This window comes from Eptesicus fuscus, chromosome 21 (genome assembly GCF_027574615.1).
Source record: "Eptesicus fuscus isolate TK198812 chromosome 21, DD_ASM_mEF_20220401, whole genome shotgun sequence".
Classification (NCBI taxonomy): domain Eukaryota; kingdom Metazoa; phylum Chordata; class Mammalia; order Chiroptera; family Vespertilionidae; genus Eptesicus; species Eptesicus fuscus.
In genome coordinates, this window is record NC_072493.1 from 23,033,847 (window position 1) to 23,060,556 (window position 26,710).

At 52.9% G+C, this 26,710-nt stretch overlaps 1 protein-coding gene and 1 pseudogene across 1 annotated transcript in view; one reads left to right on the plus strand and one right to left on the minus strand.

Moving 5' to 3' along the window:
* Positions 1-295: 295 nt before the first annotated feature.
* ACSF3 (acyl-CoA synthetase family member 3) overlaps positions 296-26,710 on the minus strand; it is a 76,216-nt gene continuing 49,801 nt past the window's right edge. Inside the window, exons 7-10 of the mRNA XM_008139765.3 lie at positions 17,740-17,866; positions 5,054-5,188; positions 4,797-4,908; positions 296-624 (exon numbers count right to left, since the gene is read on the minus strand). Coding sequence (XP_008137987.2) covers positions 477-624; positions 4,797-4,908; positions 5,054-5,188; positions 17,740-17,866 — 522 coding nt within the window. The 3' untranslated portion in view covers positions 296-476. The remainder of the gene's footprint in view (positions 625-4,796; positions 4,909-5,053; positions 5,189-17,739; positions 17,867-26,710) is intronic.
* LOC103284675 (Y-box-binding protein 1-like) lies at positions 18,212-21,155 on the plus strand (annotated as a pseudogene).

Sequence of the window (26,710 nt, forward strand, 5' to 3'; positions counted from 1 at the left end):
AGCCACACTGGGAAACTCCAGGGAGGACAGAAGAGATGATGGCACGCCCAAACCCCCGCACCTGGATGCCTGGGCCTGTCCTCCAGGTGGGCTCCTCAGAGCAGTCAGAGTTCAATCAGGAGGCTCTATAGGGGTCGAGGCCACCTGAGGCAGCGGCATGGGCATCCTAGACAATGGGGGGACACCCCGGGCTGCGTGCGTGCACATGTGTGCAGACAAGTGCATTCTTTGTCCCTGCCGCACAGCCCCCACACAGGCCCCGGGTAGACAGCACAGCACAGGCGTTTTTCTCTGAGCAGCTTTACTGAATTTCCTGTGGAGACCGGCATCCATGGACCCTCCTGGGGCCTGAGCAGGCAAAGGTGTGGATGTGGCCACAGGGACGGACAGAGGAGGCCTCTGGCTGTGATCTTATTCCATCAGGCTGGACTCTGTTCCACCCAATTTGGGGGTTTTGGTGTAAAGTAGATGCTGGCTCATGGGTGCCTGGCCTCCGGTGCTCCCTGGCTGTGCGGGTAGAACTGTCTGACCAGGTCCCTCTTGTTGATCTTCCCCATCTGGTTCCTTGGGATCTCCTCCACCAGCAGGAGCTCTGAGGGCACGGCATATGGGGCCAGGACGCCTCTGCAGAGACAAGTGTGACCTGAGTGGCAGGAACTCCAGGCCCAGATGGCACCCACCTCACGGCCTGGCCATATCTGTGCTTGTTCCAGGAGGGTGCCCTCCTGCAGGACACGCTGACACAGAGATGCCCCTCTGCCCAGCGGGGTGGGGGGTGAGGATAAGCCCACCCTGCACCTGGTCACTGCAGCAGCCTTAGCCAGACGGGTGGAGAAGGTGGCCTCCCTGCACAGAGCCCAGCACTCAAGCAGCACCAGCGTTAGTCCAGGGATGGCTGTAACCTGTAGCCCCCACTCCCACGAGGGGCACCCCATTACATGGTGTGTCCGTCTGTGTGTGGCCATATGCTGGGGTCCCACACCCACAGGCTCTGCTCGGGAACTCCTCCTTAGGCTGCAGGCTCACACTCTCCCTCCCGAGGCCCTTTCTGGGCAAGCGGCTGCTCCCTGCTCTCTGACAGCCACACCCGGGCCATGTGCCCCTTTGTAAGGAAACTGCAGAAGCACCGGATGCTGCCTGGGGTGGCAGTTCCATACCTCCTGGGACACAGGGTCTCCAATCTGCTGACAACAATCTTCAGGCCAGGCTGGAGTGATGCAGATAGCGGGCTGCAGGACACATGGCCCCCAGTGTCTGCCCAGGGCCAACAGGTGGCCGTGGCCCTCCATTCTGAGGCGTGGGGCCTTGGCCACTAAGGATTAGTAGCATGGAGCTGGTGGTAGGGGTGGATGAGAAACCCCAATTCTTGCCTAAACAGCCTGGTGCTTATGAATAAACATGAGCCCAATCACCCTTGCAGGCTGGGTCCATCTGCCCATAGGCAGAAAGCATCAGCAATATAGCCCTGAACACATTACTATCTTGGGGCAGCTCCTTCCTTAAACAGACTGCTGTAGGCCAGGGCTATGGTGTGGCTCCCACTCCAGGGTACTTGAGTGCAGGCTGCTGCTGGCTCATGAGGAGAGACATGCCACCATATGTGGTCCTGGCAGCTGTAGGAGATGACCGGGGCTGCCCACGGGTTGGAGGACATGTGGGGCCAGGCTGGACTTTGCTGGAATAAGCCACCAGGACTAGAAGAGGGCCCAGGAGGGTCTGGGGGTGTGGCCTGAGATGACGGCAGATTCCCAAGATGAACAGTACAGATGAGAAGGTAGTAGAGCACCATTTCCCAGGAATCAAAAGAAAAACCAGTCAATCTAGAATCCCATGTCCAGCAAAAGTATCTTTTAAGAATGAAGGTGAAATTAAAGACGTTTTTAGACACACAGACGCTGACGAAGTTCCTCGCCAGCAGACCAGCACCAGATGGGAGCGTGTCTGCAGGCAGGAGGAAATGCTGCCGACAGAACTGAGGATGAGCCAAGGCAGGAAGAGCAGCAGAGCCGGCAAACAGATACCATTTCCTTATTATTGACTTCTCTTTGGGAGTAACCGCTTAACAAAAATAAAAGGCGGCAGTGTGGGGGTGTGACAAATATAAAAGTAGATGCACGGCAATAATAGCCACAAGCTGTCTATGCGTGAAGAGGCCGATGTCACGGGAGAGAGACTGTGGAAAGTTAAAGATGCACAGTATAAACCCTAACTTAGCAACCACTAAAAAAGGGGAAAAATATAAAAATTAAAATGATCTAAAAGTGTTGTGAAGAACACAGGCTTAAAATCTGCAGACCCTGCATTTCCAAGAACACTGATCCCTTCATTGCAGGACAGAATCTGTAAGCTGGGCCTGCTTTCCTCCAAGGGTCCCAGCTTAGCAACTGGTCTAATACAAAGCTCTCAGAACTGCTTCAAGGCAAAGTGAGATCTCGCATAGGAATCCAGCAAAGCTGAGCTGTTTGTTAAGAGCAAGTTTCCCGGTGAAAAAATCCACATGGACAGTGGAGACACTGCCCAACGCCTCCCAAACACGTCTCCTTGCCGGAGGGATGGCGGGGCACAGCGGGGACAGGACGTTAGCCACCATCACGACTCATCATGGTCTGATTGGACGGTGACACTGAGGATTCCTCCCGGGTGAGTGAGTCCCACCGGCCCGCTTCAACTGGCAGTCCGGGGATGGAAGGGTGGTAGGTTGCCTGTGCCCTAGACCCTGCACACACGGTAGTGTTACCCAGCTCTGAGACCATGCCCCGCGGAGATGCGCTGCCTGAGCTGGGGCTGCCAGCTTCCCTGCGACTCCTGCTAAAAGCGCAGCATGGGGGAGGCAGGCAGCTCTTTACCTGGGGAGCAGAGAGATTGAGAGGACGGCAAGAATCTTCAGAAATTAAAAAAAAAAAATAGCAAAAGAGAAAACGTTATTTAAAAAAAGTTTTTAAAGGACTCCAAATGGTAGTGAACATAGAAACACAGCCTTACTAAAAAGTCAGTGTCCAAAAGAGTCGGAGGGAGGCTCCTCTCCCCATCCCTGCACCCACAGGGGGCACGCAGAGGGTGCTCCGGAAGGAGGAACCTCTTCTCCCTCCATGGGGTGGACAGCCTCTGTGTCACACCCAGTGACTGCCCTATTTGAGGACACAAAGGCCCAGACACCAGCCTCAGTCTGACAGTCCTCATGGAGACACACGGCAGGCTAGCCAACTGCTCCGCCCAGTCCTGTTCTCCTAGGAGCATCTCCCCAAAGCACCCCCAGATCCTCTGCACAAAGAGCCCACTTTAGGGTCTTCGCACACCCACAGTCACAAGCCATGACCATCAGGACAGGACCCTGATGGGGGCTGGGCCAGAAGCCTGAGCTGAATTTGAGAGAGACGTAGAGCCGAGCTGAGGGCGAAGGGGCATGCGGGCACCTGCCTGAGGACAGCCCTAGGTTAATGTGCAGACTTGGACCGAAAACTCTCTGGGAGCTCTCGGGATAGGGTACACACATGTACGCACACATGCACACAAGTGCACACATGCACACACACACATGCACACATATCCACCCGTACTCACATGCACACATGTAATTGTTAACAGAATAATTGTTTAATCAAAGCTGCCTCTCCTCTTGTTAAACAGCAGTGCTCCGACTGTGCTTCTGCAGATCCCGGGGATCTAATTGCCCAGCTGTGCTGCCCCTGATGAAACCAGGATTCCTACTGTTTGTGAAATCATGTGGGACAAGCCAAAAATATCTTTAGCACCGAGAAGCAGGCAAGCTGGGGTGGAGGTGGAGGAGGGTGTGGGGAGAAGAGAGAGATATGAGGAAAGGAGATTACTAACTGCGTCCTTTCTGAGCTCGCAGGGCCACTGCTCCATGGTTCCATTACACCCTCCCCTGTCCTGTCCAGTTCTGTCTGGCTTTGACAAGGATGGGGCAGGGATTTGGGGTGGGCCCTGGGACTGACCACAGGGCCCAGGGAAGGGGCCTGTAAGCCTTGGGACAGAGAAACTACGGGACCAGGCAGATGGCAGAAAGGATCCTGAGGGAGGGGCTAGGGTTAGGCGAAGGCAAACGGGCCAAGATGCAGGGTGAGGGACAGGGACTGCGCCCTGGAAATGGGGGAGCTCTGGCCGTGGGTGGGCAGTGAGCACCCAATGGGCATGGGGACATGCCCATGCTCAGTGCATGTGGTTTACAGCAGCGGTCGCCAACCTTTTGGACCTCACGGACCACCAGCTGGCGACCGCTGGGTTAGAACACAGCCGAGAGGTGGGTGCCATGCTGGGGCGGCAGAGGCGCAGGAAGGCCCTCCGAGCTGGCTCACCCCAGCGCCCGGGGCCGGGCTGGGTGCTCTGGATCTGGCTCCGGGTTAACCGGATGTCCCCTGACAAGACTCTTCCTAAACCCAGGAGAGAACCTGCTCGCTCACCACAGGGGGCACTGTCCTGGAGCAAGTGTTTCTGGCACCTCAGAACCTTCCTCGAACCTCATCTGAGTCGTACGGTGGGGAGTGGGGGCTCCCATTTCCCTGCGAGGGTTCACGGCCTGTGGCGATGGGCACGCACGGGTTCTGCTTCTGCCATCATTACAGAGTGTCCCTGGAGCCCCCTATTGGGGCAGCCTCACGTGAGTACCACGTCGCGTGACCTTCCAAGTCCTCCCAAAGATGAATGACAGCAAGGCCCACGCCCCCACCCGTCCCTCCAGGCCATGGGACAGTCCACTCCCTGCCCATCCATTCCTCTGAGGTGGGAAAGTTCCCTCCCCCGACCCCACGAGGGCCGCCGGCCCTGCCTGCCCTTACCTGGCCCACTCTTTGAGCTCCCTGTGGGACAGGGAGTGTCCCTCTTCCAGTGTCACCACTGCAGTAACCCGCTGGCCCCACGTCATGTCCGGGACACCGATCACAGCCACATCTGTGCACAGAACAGGGTGGGCACCTTAAACGCCAAGTGACCACTGCAGGCTACAGAGTAGCAAGAACGTACAGGAAATGCCGGGATGTGGGGTCCCTGGAGCAAGTCCTGGGAAACAGTTGCTGGCAGCACCCCAGCCACTCACCCTTGATGCTGGGGTGCGCCAGCAGCAGCCGCTCCACCTCCAGGGCGCTGACCTTGTAGCCACCGGTCTTGATGATGTCCACTGATGTGCGTCCCCGGATCCAGTAGCTGCCGTCCTTAAACATGACTGTGTCGCCTGAGGAAAGGGGTTCTGGTCACTAGGAGGCGTGCTGGGCAGGCACAGAGGACACATGGACATGGGTGGGCGCCTGCATCTGTGCCCATCAATACTGCTGGTGCGCTGGCTGTGTGGGGGGCAGTTTGGGGACAAGGCAGCAAGCACCAAGTTTGATGGCTGTGCTCTCAATCTGTGGTGCTGACAGCGCAACAGCCCTCTGGCTGTGACCCTCTGCGGGTGTGATGGAGGGGCCCACACTGTCACTGCCCAGGGTACCTGCTGTCTCTCAGGCCCCTGAAAACAGACAGGAAAGAGGATCGCTGTCTGGCAATGTCCGCAGTTGGGTTCTAGCCTTGGCGGGGCCCTGGTAGAGCTGGGTATCACTGTGGCCCTTTCCTGGTGGGGCGCTCCTGGTGCCATGCGGGTCTCTGACAGGAGAAGAGGGACTTCCTGCTCCTTTGGCTCACTGCCTGCTTTCCCATCTTGCTTCTCTTGGGCATCACTCTCTCAGCTAAGGATCCAGTGTCCTTTCTCAGACATCACCGAGCATGAGGGGGGTGGGATGGAGGACAACCAGGAGCTGGAGGTCTGCACTCCAGCCCGGGGCATCGAAGGCGTGGTGAGGCGGGCTGTGTGAGTGCACACACGTGTGTCAGTGTGTATACATGTGTGAATGTGTGGCATGTGCACCTGGGGACACCCCCATCCCGCCCGTTGCAAGGAGTGCTGTTTCACCCGCCTGCTCTCACACCCTGCACTTCATGCTGGGTTATTAGCTGAAATAAATCATAAATATTTCATTATACATCATGCGTCCGACGCAGGAAGGAGCCATCCATCACTGCGCCACTCCTTGAGACCTGCCGCGGTGCGGGGCGCTCTCCAGTCTATTAAACAAGACGGATGGGTGTGCTTGGACGGGCTGCTGGCTTATTTATAGTGCAGCGGGAAGGCCGGACTCCCAGAGCACAGGCGGCAGTGTGGTGGTTCTCACCCACCCCGACAGGAAGCATAAGAAATGAGAGGTATTCGAAAGCTGCATCATGGGGCTGGGACAGCCTGAGGCGCGGGTGTGAAGTGACAGGAGTGGCTGCAGGGACAGGGGTGGACACAGCCCGTTTAAGTCCACAAGGCCTCCGTGACCTCTCTCCCATCCCTGCTCTGGCCTGTCTTCTCTGCACTAAACATCTGCACGGTCTTCCATGTTTCCATGGCTGCCAGCTGCCTGCCATGTAAATGCAGAGTGCGGCCTCAGCCCAGGCCGTCATCCTGTCCCCGCCCCGGCTGAGTCCTTCCAGGGGCTTCCTGACCTGACCCTGCTGGCCTCCACGAGCCCAGGGACTCAGCGGAGAGGTACTGCCGCCTGCCCCAGGCCCTGCCTGTCCCCACTGCCCGGAGCACAGCCATTGTGGTTTCAAGGCCTCTGTCGATGTCACCTGCACCCTCTCTGAACTGCTCTCAGCCCTTCTCTGTGTAAATGCAGTAAATGCAGCCTAAGCCAGGGTGAGAGCCCCCTATAGCTGCACCCACATGGCCACTCCGCAGCCCCTGACATATCCCCTTACCCTGGAGCAGGAAGACGGCTCCGGCCTGCAATATTCTAGTCCTCCATCTGCTGTCTCTCCTCCCTTCAGCCTATTCAGACATCACTTCTCTGGCATCTCCAGGTGTCCCCTTCCCGCACGCCAGCGCGCGGTGGAAGGTGGCTTCCTCCAGCACCTGTCTCCTGTCACCAGCCTGATGCAGAGCAGTGAGAACTAGGGTCTCCTCCGAGAGAAGCCAGGCATGGAAACGGAGGGGATGGTGCTGGAGACATATGGAAGCTGTATCATGGAGGGATTTGGGGGTTTGTATGCCAAGGAAGGACAGGTGCACACTCGGGAGAGTCCCGGTCACTTATTTGGATCACTGTCAGCAAAACCAACACACGATGACAGGTAGTCCAGATCATGCTGGATTCCCCCGTGGGCTTCCCATGTGATCACACATGTCCTTAAGAGGGCGGCAGAGGCAGATACGACACACAGAAGGCCATGTAAGGACAGAGGCAGAGGTCGGGGTGACGTAGCCACAAGCCAGGAACACGTGGAGCCCCCAGGAGCTGGAGAGGCAGGGGAGCCTCCCCTTCAGCCTCCAGAGGGAACATGGCCCTGTGGCCTCTAGTTTCCAGACTGGGCGGGAACAGATTCCTGTTGAAGTCCTGGTTAGTGGTGAGTGGTTCCAGCAGCCCCAGGACACCCCACCAGGTGAGGAGCTGTGCTCTGTCCTGGGGCAGTGAGCTCAGTAGCACTTGCTGGTCGGCTGGGCGCAGAGGCAGGGCAGCCTGGCCCGCGGAGGCAGCAAGGCTGTGAGGAGCCTGGAGGGTGGTGGGGTGGACAGTGCAGGGTGTGCCGGGACACTATCGCTACTGAGAGCCCTGGAGGCTGTGGGTGAAGGGACATTTGCATCTGAGAGCTCCTTCCTGCTGCCCTGTGGAAACTGGAGGGCAGTGGGGTGACTGGGCCTGCTTGTGGCTGCAGCCATGCCCAGGTGGGAGACAGGATGGGAGGGACAGCAGGCAGAACGAGGGCACCCGAGCACAGGAAGGCAGGCCTGGATTAGGACCAACAGGTGAAGGAGAAAGGAGTCCGAGCTCTTTGGCCCACCTCTTGCGTGGGGTGCACAGGGGGCTTTATAAGGATGGGCACGGAACCTGGAGGGGGCAAAGGTGGTCATCCAGGAAAACAGTTCTGAGAAAGCCTGTCTCATAAGGACCCTTCTGGAACTTGGCCAGGGTCTTCTAGCTGCTGGGAAAGCTGCAGAGACAGCCTCGGGCCTGTGGGAGTGAACAGACAGGGGTGAGGCCCACCAAGCCCAGCTCTCCCAGAGCTTCCTCAAAGCCACCTGCTCTGACCGCTCAGCTCCCCGTGGAGGAGCAGAGGCCAGAGGCGAGGGAGCCAACCAGAGGTCTGTGGGCAAAGGCTCACAGAGGGGAATGTCTGGGAGACAGCACGGAGATTAACACTGCTTTCAGAAATGCAAAGGGCATGGGACCGTCAGTGGAGGAGGTGCTACTGTGGCATGAAGGTCTGGGACGGTGGAGGAAAGGACTCTTGAGGATTCTAGCTTTGAGGGGGCCCTGGAGAGAGGGAGAGGAGTCGCCAGACTCTAGGAAGGTGGGAGGGGGCCGGGCTGGGGCACCCTCCTTCTCTGGGTTGAGGGCAATTGGAAAGAGTGGAGGGACGAGGGGTGAGCATGGAGGGTGTGTGGAGGGCAGGGTCCATTGGTGTCAGTGTAGTACCACTCTGCTCTCAGGGTACCCCCGTGCTGCCTGGAGACCTGGAGGTCCTGGCTGGACTGGGGGCAGGATGATCAGGCAATGCACCCAAAAGGCATGCTCAGAATTTAGAGGCGAGGCCCATGTGGCTCCTTGAGGCTCTAAATGGGGACCCTGAACATCCCTCAACCATTGCCTTGGATACTGTCTGGGACAGTGCTAAATCCCGGCAAAGGACATGTCCTCTGTAGGGCTCCAGAGAGCCTCTGACCCAGGGCACTCTTTCTGAGCATGAGGCTTGCCTGCAGGCCCGTGACATGTGTGCTCAGTGGTGCTGACGGAAGTGGTTTCAGAAAAAGGGGTCCTCGGCCTTCGAGGGAATGGGGAGATGATGCAGCACAGAAGCCTGCGAGGGTGGGAGCCATCTGCTTACAGGGCAGCCCCACAGCACCATTATTTGCACAGTAAGACTGCTGAGTGCTGTGCCTGCTCGCTGCACCCACCGTGCCACCCCCAGTCATGCACGCAGAGGAGCAGGACAAGGTGTGCCTGCCTTGGCTCCCACTCTCGGCATGAAAGCACCTGCATTGGGCCGTGTCCAGGAGGGAAAGAGTTAAGGAACAAAGCAAGTTTCCAAACCCCCAAAGAGCCCGGGACAGACAGACTTAAGGAAAGAAGGAAGTGTGGCGGGGAATTTCTGCACCTGGGAGCAGAGACTGTACTCCCAGAGCCTCTGTGCAGCCACACTGAGAAAGGGCAGACCCGCCCGGATGAAAGGGCACGAGGCCCGACGGTGCCCTGGTGTTCATGCCGGAAGACGCACATGGAGCAGTAACAGTGTCCGGAACTGGCTCTGGTGAAACGCGAGTTACGCTGGACACCGTCACCTGGGGAAACTGGGCGAAGAGCAAGGACCTCTCTGCACATTACTTGTGACCTCCTGTGAATCCTTAAGTATTTCAAAATAAGAAGTTTTAAGAAATTGCTGCTTGGCTTATGGAGAAATCCCCCTCCTCAAACCCCAGGGGAGCGCCCCCACCCATGGGCTCACCCGCCCCAGCCCCCTGGGCTCACTCCTATGCAAGTCACTTGCAGCATCTGCAGCACATTATAATGAACAGTAATTCCTTAAAGGAAGAATTGGTATTAGCAAAGTTTATGACTGAGAACAAGTGTCACAAGTGTGGGAAATTGCCTATCAGGATGCCAATTAGATGCCCCTGATCAGGCTGGACTCTTCTTCAGGTGTAGTGCTCCACCTTTCTGGGAACACCTGCTCTGCTCATCCTGAGGGAGAGCCCAGCTCTTCCCCAACCCCTCTGACCTGGCAGGCCCTGCATTGTAGGAGCCAGAGCTCGCTCGCCAGGGCTGTGCAGGTGACTCTTGAGTCAACTCTTCCCTCAGTGAAGGACTGACACCTCCATGGAGGCCCACACCAGGGTGTGTGTGTGTATGTGTCTGTCTGTCTGTCTGGGTGAAAGGAGACCAGGTAGGGTCACCACTTGACCCAGCAACTGCACTAGGGTTGCACGTTCTACTGAGTCACGCTGAGGGCAGACCCGAGGGCCAGTGCAGCTCTGTGTCCTTGAGGCACCAGGCTTCTGAGTCAGAGGACGTGGCAGCCACCTGTCAGTAACAGGCTGTGCCTGAACTCCTACAGCAGCAGGTCAGGAGACTTGTCTTTCCATAAAAGCCCAGCCCCCCACCTGCCTCAGGAGGTTCTGGGGGTGCCCGGAACTTGCCTGGCCTTGGGTGTGGTGGTTCTTCGCCTGGAGTGTGTGCACCCATGCCATGGACCATGACAGTTAGGAAGCCACGTGCCGGCCCTCAAGGCAGCCACTGCCACACAGCTACTGCTGTCCCACATCGGAATCTCTACCCCCTGATGGCTTCAGAATTCCTTTCCAGCTGTAGAGGAGAAGGCTTCCCAAGACCCCCCAAGGCACATAGAAGAAATCCCAAGTTCCTGATGGGCCCTGTGAGCTGCTGAGGGGAGACTCTAGGGTGAAATTTCTCAGTGCCCAGTCTTCCTTTAGCCCTGCACCAATGCCATGTCCCTTCTACCTTGAGCTTGCGGTTCCCCTTGGAGACCTGCCCTGCCTCCCCTGGCTGGCGCCTTCTCAGAGAGGCTTCCGGACACCAGGATCTGAAGGGCCGCCCTGCTTTTGTGCTCTCCATGGGCTCTAGCCTCATCCTCAGGGCCTGGCACGTGGAAGCCAAACACAGCCTCAACAGAGTGACAGAAGGAGGCCAGCCCCAGGGGAGGGTCGTGCTGCTGGGGAGCTTCAGACACAAGACCCTAAACAAATCAACAACCTTCACTTTTTCTAACAACGTATTTATCAAAATGTACCAATTCTGGAGTCGGTCTCCTGCTGATGAGTGCCAGGTCCTGGCCCTGCCACCAGCTGCAGCCAGGGAGCTGTGCTCTGACAGACACGGCCTGGTGATCAGTACAGTGTGCTGCACACAGCTCAGGCACGTGCATTTGCAGCAGGACCTACACACTGCTCTCCGCCTGAAACTGTAATGGAAATAAATCTCCCCACACTCAGAGGCTAACCATGGGCGGTGAGCCTGGCCTTGCCCAGGTGTGGTCCTGGGACTAAGTGCTCCTGGATGGGCGAGAATCCAGACTGGAGTGACATGGGAATAGCACCGTCTCTGCCACGATAAGGATCCTGAGATTTTGATGGGGGGGGAGGGTGTGTGTGTTGGGCACCCCACATGCGGCATCCTGGGCTATGCAGAAAGCTAGAGCAGGCGAGCGAGGAAACCAAGTGAAGGAGACCCAGACCCACTCTTACTGTGGCCACGGAGCATCCTGCATTCAGGCTTCTGGTCCTTGAAGAAACTGAGGGAGTGGAGACCACTGCTGTGAGCTCTTCCCCAGCTGCTCTGCCCTGGAGCCCCTCGTGTTTCCACTCAGAGTCTCAACTCTGTCTGCAGGTCACCCACCAGGCTAGGTGGTGCTGCAACTATCCTGTGGGCTCCAGAGATGGATGCCCGTGGTGTAAGAGAGGTGCCGCTGCCACGCAGAGACCTTGGCGGCTGCTGTGCTGACCCACTCCTGGGGGACAGAGACCAAGGAAGACACCAGAAGGAAATGAAGACACGACAACTTCCAGGAGCATAAACCTCACCTGAAAACCAGCAGGGAGAGATGGCAGGGTGAACTCAAGTTCTCTCTCCCTTGAAACAAAATCAACAGTAACTTCTTAAAAGTACAAAGCTTTAAACAGGGAGAATAGGAAAGGAGAGTATTTTTTAAAAAATTGGAAGCTGAAAAGCAGATGAATCAGTGGTCAAGAACTACACAGGCCCAAAGAAGTAGCCCCTATGAGGGCGTGGAGAGAGGCAGCAGGTGCTGACTCACACCCCAGGCGTGGGCAGAGGCCCCTGGCGGGAGATGGAGGAGAGGAGGGGGCAGGACTGACAGTGAGAAGCAGGTGGAGGTTGCCCCGCCTCGCAGCATGTTATATTCTCCAGGGATAGAAGGTGCCGTCTGGCCGGGCATGAGGAGGTAGTGGGCCTGTGAGTGCCCAGGGCTTGGCCGTCCCACCACCCTTCTCACTGTCAGCCACCAGAGGTCGCTGGGCATCAGAGGGGAGAAAATCAGCCAAACGATTCCCAGAACTACAGGACCTGGCTTCCGAGTGCTGGCGGACCAGGAATGTCAGAGCACCCACAGTGCATGGCCAGTCAAACTGTGGGCTCTGGGGACAAACAAAATCCTCTAGGACTCCACAGGGGGAAGGTCACAAAGTACCAGAAAAATGGCTGCAGCTGGCAGCAAACATGGAAGCTAAAACCCATAAAGGGACGACTTCTAACCCACTATTCCGTACCCCGCCCAACCCGAATGAAGACACGGCCAGACACGTGTCCATTCTCAGGAGGCCTCTGGGGGATGTGGGCTGCAACCTGAGGAGTGAGAGGAAGGAGGAAGCCATGGGTGCAGGAACAGGAGGGAGGAGGGGACCGCGGACAGTGGAGGCCCAGGTGGGAGCTGTGTGCGATGCAGAGGTGACAGCCCAGCTGGGGGCAGCAGGACACTGAAGGGTTTTTTCCCAAGGAGAGAGGGTGGCCATCCATGCCTGGGGATGTGGACATAGACGAACAAATGAGCTCTTCCTGAGCTGGGGAACAGCCACCGTTCCCACACTGCTCAGCCCTGAACGGAATGTGCAGGGCCTCATGCGTCGACACTGCACACCAACCGCTGATGAGAGTGCTGCGGCCATGGGGTGGGCGGGATCAGCAGTCAGTTCGGACATGGAGATCAATATCAAAGAAACAGCTAACACAGCTTGGGGGCCACTGGTATTGTTCCCAAACTGGTGAAACCAATGGCACCTTTGAGCCCTGATGTACAGCTTTGATGAAAAACAAAAACTCAAAACATTCACCCTCTGCCCAGAGGTCTGGGACTGACCAGTGCAGACAAAAAAGGCCAAAGGAACAGCACTGAGGCCCAGGAGCAGCCGCGGGCAGCGGAGCCCAACACAACGAGGCCAGGGTGGTCTGCACAGGGCAACACATGCCGTGACGTCGCTTCGTCCCTTCACTCGAAAGCCACTTCCAGGTGGATCGAAGACTCAACTTCGTGAAAGCAAAGTCTGACAAGTTTCAGAAGAAAATAAAGGAGAGCGTCTGTATGACCACTGGGAACAAAGGATTTTTAAGTGACATAAAGAAATAAAGCACACACACAGGAGATGGCTGCCAGATAGGACTACACCACAACAAAAGCGTCCGCACACAGGAGGTGCCACCAACAAAGGGGACCATGGGTGTCACTGCCGGGCTCAGCATCGTACAGTCAGGGAAACCCCCGGACAGCTGCAGAATGAACAGCCAAGTCTTTGGAACAGGGGCCTGTCTTCCAGGGAAAAGTGAGGCTTGGGTATGAGATGGTCATTCTTGGTCAGCCAGATGTGAAGGTGGTGACAGCCTGCAGTTACATGTGCTATCACACTCACTAGCATGAGACATGGGTCCCTGATTTCAACCCTTTGCCTAATTCCTAACTATGGTTCACTGGCCAAAATAAAAGGATTCCTTGAGGAGAAACCCATCAGAGCTCAGAGCAGCTATGAGTGAGTGGCCTTGGCAAGATGTGAGTGGAGCAAATGTCACTCCTGAGTGCTATCCTGGGGCCTTCTTAACATGAGAAGGCTTAAACTTCAGTGTAAAACTTAAAAACCACTTATACTTATCTGTGCTTGTAAGAGTAACAAGCTTACTGCGGAAGTACCAGAAGAGAGAAAATGGAAGAGGACATGAGATCATGCAGCGATAGCAAGAGTCAGAATTCTGTGCCAAACATGCCCACATGTGACACCCATGCACACATGTGTATATGACACACACCAACAGAGTTCCCTCATGCCATCAGTCTTGAAAATAAGGTTTCTAAGGTCTCACATTATTCTATTGTTTGGATGGATCACAATGTACATACCATTCCCCATCACTGAGCAAGTGGTTCCAATTTCCCACACTATAGGTAATTCTGCAACAGATATCGTTGGGCATCCACTTTTGACCACCTCTATTTTTTTTCTTTAAATAGATTCATAGAAATACTGGCCACACAATCCCATCGGCCTTACTGCATTGAGCATCAGCTCTTTAAGAATCTGCCAGTTTAGTCAAAAGGATTCAATCTTTGTTTCCATGTTTATCTCTTTTATCACTAGGAAGTGAAACATTTTCTGTATTTTTTAGCTAGTTGTATTTCTTTTTTGTGATCTGCCATTATCTTAGCTCAAAGTTGACCGGCTCTGTGAGCAATTGACTCCCTGGGCTGCATGGTCAGCCCGCATTCTCGATTAGAGCGACACCTCAGAGAATTTCCACGCTCCACTGAGGCTGCAAACCTCGGGCAGCCCAGCCAATCCACGTCAGGCTCTCTCTTCTGCTGTCCTACTGGAGACGTGTTTTCTTAAATAAATAGCTTTTAATGTTTGTCTCTGATAATAATATCATGTGCTCATTGCAGAACAAAAAGGGAAGAGGCACCACCAGACACCCTGGCGATGTTCTGGTGATTTTCCCATGGTTCTTTCTCCCAGGTACCTAAGTACCTTCTACACATGTATTTATCTAAGATTAGGTAAACAGAGTTGACTGTTTACTATGTCACTTTTCAACATTAACAGTGTATGATGCATATTCTTTGAAGTAATCAGAGATGCCATTTTTGTTTCCTCATGTTCAGTTATCAGTCTCTTTAAAACGACAAAACTGCTCAGGGAAAAGCACCGAGAAGGCAGTAGGAGCCATGTGTTTGCTCAGCTCTGCCCCCGTGTCCCAGTGCCATCCCGTATCCCTATGTTGTCATCTCTGTCCTCACTCCCTCCCGTGCCCGCGTTTCCCCACATCCTCATCTCCGTGTCCTCACCTGGGCCCTGCGCCCTCATCTCTGTATTCTCAGGTGCAGCCTGTGCTCTCATCCCCGCGTCCTCATCTCCAGCCCTGTCCTCACATCGGTGTCTTTATCCCCATGTCCTCAGCTCCGACAGCAGGGTCAATGTAAAGCCCTGAGGATGCCTGGGTCCTAGGATCGCCTGTGTGTGTGGACCACCTTCTCTGAGGGTGTGGCAGTGCTCGGTGGACTCAGAGAGCCCAAAGGCACTGTGGCTGTCAGGAAAGTGTCGGGGGTGGGGTCGGGCGGAGGGCGCTTTGATTTCTTCCCTGAGAGGCAGCTGGGAGCCCTGGGGGCTTAACAAGGAGCTCCCCACGTGTTCTCCCTGGCAGAACTGGGCTGCAGGGAAGGAGGCAGGCACACACAGGGCAGGGAGGGCCACAGTGGCTGGAATGGAAGTGGCCAGCTTGTCTCCTGTCATCTAGACATGGAGGAGGCCACTGAGAGGAACTGGCCGGAGGAGGACCTGCCAGCTCCTGCCAGAATTCGAATTTGAATGGCAGGAGGGGCTGGCCAGGGAAAGGGTTAAGTTTAATTTATCCTGATTTCTATTTAATATCATGCTCTCCCCGTAGGAGCCGGCAGCTGTGAGCTGATTGCGCGCTCTCATTATGCAGTCTGTATCGCTAATGGCCTGTGACAAAGGCATGCGGCTTCCAGGCCTCACCCCCGAGAGCCAATTAAACACACATACTCCCTTCCTGTTTGCAGTGCATTACAATGAAATTAAACTGAATTTCAAAATCATTTTCTCCTAAAGACATCTCTTTACAATAATTAATGCATACTATTCCTTTTCAACTGAAATATTCATCAGGAGCAGTGACTAAAATGTTTGAACGCTGACTGCCACACATTTTGCATGGCTGCCACCCCAGTGCTCAGTCAGCCCTGCTATCGGCAAAATCCACAGGGTTTGGTTCCTGTGCTTTTAAAGAAAAAATATCTGCAGCTTTTTATCTGAATTTTAAAATAAAAGAAGATGGCTACAAACTAAGTCAGGTTTCCAAATTGGGGCCATTTAGATGGCTAAAGAAGGGATGCATAAAAAGCACGATTAGTTCAAAAGTAGTATTTCCTAAATATCTGCATTTGAAGGACAATTATAGAGAGACAGACAGGTATTAACGCAGATGTTTATAGGTAAACCAGATGGGCGTGTGTTAATATACTGACTACATCCTGTCACAGGCAGAGATAGGAGGGCCCAAAACAGGTCACCTGGACTCCTGAGTCCCCAAAATGGGGCCCTCTGCTGACCAGCACCCCAGATTCTCCTGCCAGGGTTCCTGGGGCACTGGTCTCTGTTCTGGGGGCCAACATACATTTGATCTGCAAACCCTTCGGAACCCTCCACAAATCTGCTCTCTGCCCAGTGTGGAGGGACCAGGGGGACAGGACATGCCAACTACAGCTGCTAGGAAATACACTTCTGGGGGTACGTGAGAGAGAAAGCCATGATGGCTGTGGGACCACAGGGTGGACATGGAACTGGCTGGGATCAGCAAGTCCAGCCCTAAGTGCCACCAGCACGGGGGTAGAAAGGGGGCCATTGATACCTCCTAGTAGGACTTTCTATCTGCCCCTTCACCCTCTAGCCCCCACTCGATGGGCCCACACAGCTCCCTGCTCTGTCACTTGGTGACCTCAGGCCCATGACAGCGGCAGACTGGAGAGTGGACATGGAATCCACCCCCTATAGATCCACGCTGACCTGAGCCTGTTGAGATGACATGCGTGCAAGTGTCAGCCCCAGGCAGCACATGGCACAGGGGTCACCAGGCTAAGGGCCATGGCCATGGCCATCTCTTACACATCCTCTCTCCCATCATATTTGCACAGCGACCCCGGCGGCATCCCATACCACCTGCAGCAGCTTCCTTCCTTCTGAGCTCTGCTCTCACAGAAGGATCAAGGCACGTTTGATCACGGGGCCACATGTGATAACATGTGAAAACAGGCCTTTCTTTTAGAAAATACTTCCTTGAGATTATTTTGAACTGATGTGTGTCCAAGACAAAAGTTTTAGAAATACAAATAGGCAAAAAGAAAAGGAGAGACCACCCAGAATCCCCCATCTAGGTGTCAGGAACCGATGTTCTGTGTGTGTTTTTAGATGAGCACAAACACTAGGGAATCATGCAGCCGCAAGCCTAAACATCCCAGTGTCTGCCAGGCCCAAGGAGGTGGGGAGATGGAGGGACAGTAGGGGACAGGGTGAGGGGCAGAAGGGTGGAGGGATGTGGGATGGGCAGGGGCAGGGGGTGGAAGGTGCCTCAGATCAGGCTCTGGGTGTGTGTCCCAGGTGACAGGATGCCAGTATGGGGGGCCCCACCAGGGAATTCCAGCAGTGCTGCTTTTTTCTGCCCAGCGCTGGGGCCCCAGGTTTATACATGCTCACTTGGGCAGGTGACACAGAGTGCAGACTTTAGTAGGGAATAGGGAAAGGAATGACCCACACCACAAATAAACCACATTCCAACAAACAACTTGATCCTGAGTGGGGGAGGGGAAATTTTCAAAGCATGATGGGCTAAGAGGGAGGGTGGGTGGGAGAGGGTGAGCAGGATCTCCTACTTAGAGTGCAGTGGTGACTGGGAAGGGGGTGTGTGTGTCCTGACCTAAGATGGGCAATGGGACCACCAGGTGGGGGCTGCTGGCCCTGCTGAGGGCTGTGGCCTCAGGAGCCTCCTTTCAGAGGCTGAAAGGGATACAGCCACAAAGATGTGAGACACAAAGTGCACCCCCCAGCCCTGTCTCTGCCCTTGACAGAAGATTCGGGGGTGTCCAGGTGTGGTGACAACCTGGGGTGGCCACGTCACACTCCTTCTCTCCCCTCAGGCCCCCTCCTCCGTGGCTCTCCCTCTCTGCCCCAGCCCCTACCTGTTTTAAACCAGCCATCTGAGGTGAACGCTTTCTTCGTTTCTTCTGGTTTGCCCCAGTATTCACGGAACACAGTGGGTCCCCTGACCAAGAGCTCCCCTTCCTTCTCCTTGAGTCCTGGGGTCACCTGTGGTGTGGGAGAGAAATGTGCACGTCAGAGCAACACCCCCAGGATGGGGTCTCCACCTGCTTTCACTGTGCCCCTGCCCGACCTGAGGACCACCACGCCTTTCTGAAATTGAACATTTTGTTGGGTGATTGAGACACACAGCTTTCAACATAGAAACTCAGAGCTGCTCTGGGGCTGTGGGTCATCTCTTCATCCTCAAACAGCTCCATCCTGTAGATTGTAGATGTGAGTAAGTGGCCAGGTCTCAGAGCTTGGACCTGGATGGATTAGCTGTCAGCTTCTAAAAGCCATGTTCTTGGCTTCCCATGAAATCCTGTGTCCAGGGCATTTCTCAGACAAACCATGGAACCCAGGAGAAGCAAGCAGCAGCCCGCACCCTGCCTGTGGCAACTGGAGCAGCTCCGAGTTGGTAGCACCTGCTGGAGAGCCTTTTGGAGGTGCTTTTGCTTGGTGAAAAGGAAGCTGACAGAGCAGTCAACGGAGTGGGCGGCTCCAGGAGGAAGACTTGGGTGCCAGGAGACACTGGCACTGGAATTCACGTGGTCGTGGAAGGCAGGGAAGCTCAGTGTTTCTCTAGTGTGACCACAGTGAAGGGTAGCAGGGAGATTGGGTTTTATAAGAAACTGAGCAGGGGCTTGCATGGTGCCAGGAAAAGCATCTGCAGAGGAGGAATTTGTGGTGTGGGTCATTCCTTTCCCTATTCCCTACTAAAGTCTGCACTCTGTGTCACCTGCCCAAGTGAGCAAGTATTCTAGACACTATCCACTGTCACAGGTCCATTCCTCTGGTTAGCCACCGCTGGCCTGTTGGAGAACTCAACACTCCTCACTTAGTAAGAGAACTAACTAGTAGTCAGAAAACCAGCAAGGCTGTGGAAGAACTTAACCATCTGCATCTAATTGACATTTACACTCCAGCCCAAACCAGCAGAACATTCAACAAGCAGGACCACGTATTCTGGGCCATAAAACATACCTTAACAAATTTAAAAAAACCTAAAATCTTATCAAGCATGTTTTCTGACCAAAAGCTAGAAATCAATAACAGAAAAATCTCTAAACCCTTGGAAAATAAATATCACACTTATAAACAATCCATGAGTCAAAGGGGGATGTCTTAAGGAAAATTATAAAATATTTTGAACTGAATGAAAATACAACACATCAACAAGGGGGGAGTACAACTAAAGCAGTGTTCAGAGGGAAATTTATATAATTAAATGCATATACTAGAAAAGAGAAAAGTCTCCAATCAATAACCTAAAGTTTCAACTTAAGAAACCAACAGTTCAATGGGTACTGGGAGCAGAGAGTGGACCCCAGAGAGCCTTGAGCAGCCCCAGCGCCGCCGGCCTAGTTGCCATCACACCCGGGAAGAGCTGCCGCTGCTGCAGCCTGCCGCCACCACCTCAGGGCTGCCCACACCAAGCTTGGCACGGCGAGCAGTGGTGCAGGGACTGGCGGTCCTGGTGGCCTCACATCAGCGGTGCCTGTTGGCAGGGACAAGAAGGTTTTGGAAAACAAAAAGGGAGCCCACTGTACGGGAGAACATATTTGGCAATGATACATCTGATAAAGGGTTAATCTCCAAAATATATAAGGAACTCATACAACTTAACAAAAGGAAGACAAACAATCCAATTAAAAAATGGATAAAGGACCTAAATAGACACTTCTCCAAAGAGGACATACAGATGACCAAGAGACATATGAAAAAATGCTCAAAGTCACTGATCATCAGAGAGATGCAAATTAAAATGACAATGAGGTATCACCTCACACCTGTCAGAATGGCTACCATCAACAAATCACAAGTGCTGGTGAGGATGTGGAGAAAAGGGAACCCTCGTGCACTGCTGGTGGGAATGCAGACTGGTACAGCCATCATGGAAAACAGTATGGAGTTTCCTCAAAAAAGTAAATATGGATCTGCCATTAGACCCAGTAATTCCACTTCCAGAAATATATCCTAAGAAACCTGAAACACCAATCAGAAAGAATGTATGCATCCCTATGTTCATAAGTAGCACAATTTATAATAGTTAAGTTCTGGAAATAGCCCAAGTTCCCATCAGCAGATGAGTAAATAAAAAAGCTGTGGTACATTTATACCATGGAATACTATGCAGCAGTAAAAAAAAAATCTCTTACCCTTTGAGACAGCATGGAGGGACCTGGAGAGTATGCTAAGTGAAGTAAGTCAGTCAGAGAAAAACAAGTATCACATGAATGCACTCATATGTTGAATCTAATTAACAAAATAAACTGATGAATGGAGTGGATCCAGAGACATGGAAGCATGGAACAGAATATGGAATCTCAGATGAAAGGTGGGAGAGGGTGGATGGGTGGGAGGTAATCCATATATGCATAACTCATGGACAGACAGTGGGGTGGTGAGGGCCTGGGATGGGGGTGGCCTGGAGGGAGTCAAAGGGGGAAAAAGGGAGACATATGTAATACTTTCAACAATAAAAATAAAAGGTTTTGGGAACAGTAAAATGGTTCAATGTAAGAAACAGATATGGTTTCATCAACAGGAATAACACCAAGGAAGATGTATTTGCACACCAGACTGCCGCAAAGAAGAATAACCCCAGGAAGTACCTTTGCAGTGTAGGAGATGCAGAGATTGTGGAGTTTGATGTTGTTGAAGGAGAAAAGGATGTGGAGCAGCAAATGTTACAGGCCCTGGTGGAGTTCCAGTAAACATGCAAGGCAGGAAATATGCAGCAGACAGTAACCATTCTAGGCACTATCCACCTTGCAGAGGTCCTCCGTGCAAACACCAGCAGAACTACCCGAGTAGTGAGAGTGGGGGAAAGAGTGAGAGATCCCAGAGTGCTCCCGAAGGCCAGGCCCAACAGCACCTGCCCTACTGCAGGCAACAGTTCCCACCTTACTGCGTGCGGACACCCTATGGGCGTCGACCACAGTATTCCAACCCTCAGATGCAAGGAGAAATGATGGCGGGTGCTGACAACCGGAGTACAGGAGAACAAGGTAGGCCAGTGAGACAGAATATGTATTGGAGCTACAGACCATGATTAACTGGGGTCCTCCTCGCCAAAACAGCCTCGAGAGAACAACAATGAAGAAGATAAGGAAAATCAAGGAGATGAGATCCAAGGTCTGCAGCTACCTCAATATCGGTACTGCCGAAGCTTCAATCACCAATCAGATGCCCAGAAAACGCTAAACCCCAAGATGGCAAAGACACAAACGCAGCTGGTCCACCTGCCGAGAATTCATCTGCTCCCAAGGCTGAGCAGGGCGGGGGTGAATAAATTCTAGCTTACCATCTCTACCATCATCCAGTTTAGTCATCCAACAAGAAATGAATATGAAATTCAGCAATAAGAAATGAACAAAAGATTAGAACTGAAGACCTTAAGTTAGGGGTGGGGAACCTTTTATCTGCCAATGGCCATTTGGATATTTATAACATCACTTGCAGGCCATACAAAATTACCAACTTAAAAATTCGCCTGCTACATTTGGTCAAACATTTAATTAACTCACCCCGAATGCCTCGGCAGGGCCAGACCAAGTGATTTCGCAGCCTTACATGGGCTGGATGTTCCCTACCTCTGCCTTCAGTGCTTGCTTTTTGCCTGTTAACCAGACAACTAGAACTATCTGCATTATCTGCTATACAGCATGGGGTTTTTATTATTTTTACCTATAGAAATCTCATTTTGGTAATGACAAATGAGGTTTTTATTTCTTAAAAGCCTGGTTTTTCTTAATATACCTTTAACCCTTTGCACTCGCTTGCTTTTTTCTCTATTCCTTTATTCTACTCGGGATTTAATTTTTTAAATACCCCAGATTTTATAAAGTGCGGTAGTAGAATAAAAAACTGGAGTTTCTTTTCATACAAACTTATTTATTTGGATTTTTTTATATTTCAAATTATTGATACATTCAAAGAGTATAAAAAGAGCTGCTACTGATGCTAACCGTGTCGAGTCACACTCGACATCCGAGTGCAAAAGGTTAAAGGTTTTTAAAATTGTTTCATATTTGGTCAAATTAATATTAAAAAAATATATATTTTATTGATTTTTTTTTACAGAGAGGAAGGGAGAGGGATAGAGTCAGAAACATTGATGAGAGAGAAACATCGATCAGCTGCCTCCTGCACACCTCCTACTGGGATGTGCCCGAAACCAAGGTATGTGCCCTTTGACCGGAATTGAACCCGTTACCTCTCGGTCCACAGGCTGACGCTCTATCCCCTGAGCCAAACTGGTTTTGGCAAATTAAGATTTTTAAGGACCTTATTTTTAATCTACACTAATAAAAGAAAAACATGCAAATTAACCATCACCCTGCTACACACAAGCCACGCCCACCAGCCAATCAGGAGCAAGTATGCAAATTAACCTAACCAAGATGGCTGCAATCATGGAGCTGCAGCAAGCAGGAGGCTTGGGTTTCCCCGGCGATGGAGGAAGCCAAGCTTCCCTGCTGCCCTGGCCGGCCCTGGCTTCCACTCAAGGCTACAAAGTTTCAATTATAGAAGATAAATAAATCCCAGATACCAGGGCCTCCTCTTGGGTCGCCGGGGGGCATGGCCGGCCTGCAAACCACCACAGGCTCCTTGCCCAGGCCACCCCATGCCCCCACCCTGATCCGGGACATCCTTCAGGGCAAACCAGCCGGCCCCCGCCCATGCACTAGACCTCTATACTATCTAATAAAAGAGTAATATGCAGATTGACCATCACTCCAACACACAAGATGGCTGTCTCCATGTGGTCAAAGATGGCTGCCCCCATGTGGACACAAGATGGCTTCCACAAGATGGCCATCAGGGGAGAGCAGTTGGGAGGGACCAGGCCTGCAAGGGAGGGCAGTTGGGGGGCGATCAAGCCTGCAGGGGAGGGCAGTTAGGGGTGACCAGGCCGGCAGAGGAGGGAAGTAGGGGGCGACCGGGCCTACAGGGAAGGGTAGTTGGGGGGGACCCAGGCCTGCAGGGGAGGGCAGTTAGGGGTGACCAGGCCTGCAGGGAAGGGCAGTTAGGGGCAATCGGGCTGGCAGGGGAACAGTTAGGCATCAATCAGGCTGGCAGGGGAGTGGTTAGGGGGTGATCAAGCTGGCAGGCAGAAGCGGTTAGGGGCAATCAGGAAGGCAGATAGGTGAGCTGTTGGGAGCCAGCAGTCCTGGATTGTGAGAGGGATGTCCGACTGCCCGTTTAGGCCCGATTTCGGTAGGATCGGGCCTAAACGGGCAGTCGGACATCCCTCGAAGGGTCCCAGATTGGAGAGGGTGCAGGCTGGGCTGAGGGACACACACCCCATGCATGAATTTCATGCACCGGGCCTCTAGTTTGTAATAAAAGTTTACAACTTGCTTTTTCAAAAATTCAACGAACTGCAAGCACCTGTTAATAAAAGGCCTTAAATAACTGTTTGTGTAAAAACAAGAAAAAAAGAAACTAGAGAAAGAGAAAGCAAGCACAAAAAAATAAACAATGAAGATAAGACAGAAACTAGGATTAAAAAGAGAAAAACAATAGAGGAAATTTAATAAATCCAATAAAGCTAGTTCTTTGAAGAAAGATGAACAAAACAGGTAAACTTCTAGCAACAATAACAAAGAAAAAAGAAATGGAAGACACAAATGACGAGTATGAGCAATGGAAAGGGTATCACTTCAGACTCTACATATATTAAATATTAATAATGAAAAACTCTATGTACATAAATTTGGCAACTTAAATGAAATTGAATTCAGTTAAAATCTTCCAAAAAAGAAACTTCTAGACCCAGATGGTAAATTCTATCAAATATTATAAAAACACAAAACTCCATTTACACACAAACTCTTCTAGAAAACAGAAGAGGGAACATTTCTCGACTCATTTTATGACACCAGCATCATCAATGCCCCATGATACACTGACAGCCCTCAAGCACAGCAGCTGCCAGCACACAGGCTCTGTGGCCACAGACACATAGAGTACAGAGTTGGGGTCTTCTGGAACCAAAACCAACTCTCTTTCAACTAGAGCCCCTGAGTCCCATTCAATCCCATCAATAGAGCTCAATCCCACTCAACACTTAATCTGAGCCCCTTTTTCGATTCACCTGACCAACACAGGTAAATACCATAAAGGCAGGCAGATTCACCAATTCTAACTTAGCACAGGTTTGTCGAGGGCGTCTCCCGTCTATGGAAAGCACATATCAAGTAACTAAGATATGTCATCATTTTCTTCTATTTTTTAAAAAAATATTTTTATTCATTTCAGAGAGGAAAGAAGGAGATATTGATCTCAATGATGAAAGAGAGTGATTGATCCGCTGCCTCCTGCACGCCCACACTGGGGATCGAGCCTGAAACTTAGGCATGTGCCCTGACCAGGAATCCAATTGTGAACTCCTGGTTCATAGGTTGACGCTTAACCACTGAGCCATGCCAGCCAGGCTGTCATCATTTTCTTTCTTTTTTTTAAATCCTCACCCGAGGATATTTTTCCCATTGATTTTTAGAGAGAATGGAAGAGAGAGGGAAAGACAGAGAAATATCGATGTGAGAGAAACACATCAATTAGTTGCCTCCTGCATGCACTCGGACCAGGGCCTGGGCTGGGGAAGAGCCTGCAACCAAGGTAAGTGTCCTTGACTGGAATTGAACCTGGGACCCTTCTGTCCACAGGCCAACACTCTATCCACTGAGCCAAACTGGCTAAGGCTGTCATCATTTTCTTTATGCTAAAAAAGACAAGGCCTTTTCATTTCTTGGGGTAGAGGGAAAAATGAACCACCAAGCACCCATTACACATTTGCTTATGTCATACTAACTACTGGACAGACCTTGACAGTAAGGCCAAATTAATTTTGGTGGTAAATTTTAGAGACAAGGGTATGACAGGATATCAAGAGTGAAGATAAACCAGGAGAATGGCCGGAGGAAAATATCAGAGAGAAATAACAAACTAAAATCCTATATAATAAAAGTCTAATATGCAAATTGTTCTACCGGGAGTTTGACCACTCCCTATGACATGCGCTGACCACCAGGGTGAGGTGCGGAAAATAGCGGGCGTCATTGATGTGCTGGCAGCGGGCGGCAGTGGGCCCCAATGAGAGTGGGACTGCAGTGGGATGGTGGAGTAGGTATGTGGGTGACGCCAGGCCAAGGCAGGTGCGAGCAGGGGCCCGATCGCCCTGTAGATGGTGACCAGCGGCTGACAGGCTCTGAAAGCCCGATTGGAGCTGGGCCCTGGGCTTAGACAGGGAACTGGGGGTGGGTGGTGGCGATCAAACTCCTGCGGCACTAGGGCAGGGGGGCTGCGACCTCTCACTGGCTACCTGGGGGGCCAGGGTGACAGGGAGGGAGATGTGGTGAGAATGCGGGGTATCCCTGAGCTCGCTCTCACTCCCTCTGCTTCCTGCTTCCCTCCCCTGGGATGCCAGGGCTCCAGTGCTGGGGAAGCGCCCTCCCCCTTGCGCAGCCTCTTCCTGGTGAGCTGGTCCACAGGGACTGGTCGGGTGCCCTGTGGGTTAACACAGGAGCCAGTCTGCGAGGCTGGCTAGGAGAGAGCATGCCACTGGGCGGCCCAGAGGCCCACCGTGTGCCCCAGCCCGAGGTGTCTGGCCATGCTCACCACATCTCCATGTGGAAACTCAGGAGCCATGACTCAGGCGGAGGGGAGCGCGTGGGGGCTGCCCAGGGCCCAGAGGTCAGCTGGGACCTGCCCTTCCACACCAGATACTCGCGTTTTGATTGCCAACCAGGCCTAGGGACAATTTCGTGCACTGGGCCTCTAGCAGTGTATAACAGCAAACACTGCCTTCAACTAAAATCTATCACTCATGTCACCAGGCCATGCACAGAGCCAGAGCCCTGCAGGGGTTTCTGCTGGGATTCCTTAGAACCACTCAGGGTTCACACCCTCACCTGCTAGGACGAGAAGTAGGGCTGGGTGGGTGGTCAGTGGGGCCCATTCCCCATGCTCTGGGGACCAGCTGTTCCTGAGGGTATTTTGGGTGCAGTTTGGATGGGCACGCAGCCAGACCCTGGGTGCCTGGCAGTCTCACATGACTTCATGCCACACCTGCTTTCCACATGGCAATAAAAATCTGGGCTGTGTTCATAAGAGACTCCCCGTCTTTGTGCCTACAGGAACACTGGTTGAGTGAGGGCTTTCCACTTACTATGATCAGTGCCATGCCTGAGAGCTGCCAACACAAGAATGAACATTTCCTCATCTGAAGCAGCCTGAATCCCACTCTCACAGACTGCAGTGTCTGCCCCAACTCTGACCCATGTTCCACTGGCCTAGTGACCTGCTGGAAGCAGCACTGTACTTTCCTCTATCAGTGGCAGGTGTTGCTGGAAACAGGTGGAACCCCTGACACCTGCCCGATTCATGATGAGAAGACAGCTCTGCCCCTCTGTGGTGGAGGGCATACTAGAAGGTGCCAGAATGCAGGCAGGTGAGCAGGTGCAGGACACAAGGTACAGCACTTGTCCCTATGGCCCCTCCTTGACTGTGGGCTCCCCTTGTATCCTGATGAAGGGCTGCCCAGTCAAGCACTGCCCACTGCTTGGACCAGAAAGAACTGGCCATCCACATAGGGATGAGCCAATGGGGGGAAGGCGGGACTTCTTGCCTTGTATTTCAGAGCAAAGGGTATTTGGGGACAGGCTCTGGTTGACAGCTGGAAAGAGAGGCACAGGGCTGCTGAGTGCTCTCAGGCAGTCACCTGGCACATCAGGGTGACAAATACGAGACTTTTTCTTTAGGGTCATGCTGCCTCCTACCTGGCCCTTGATAGAGGTGACAGACTCCACCACAACTCAAGTAGGATGGAACTGTCAGCTGTTT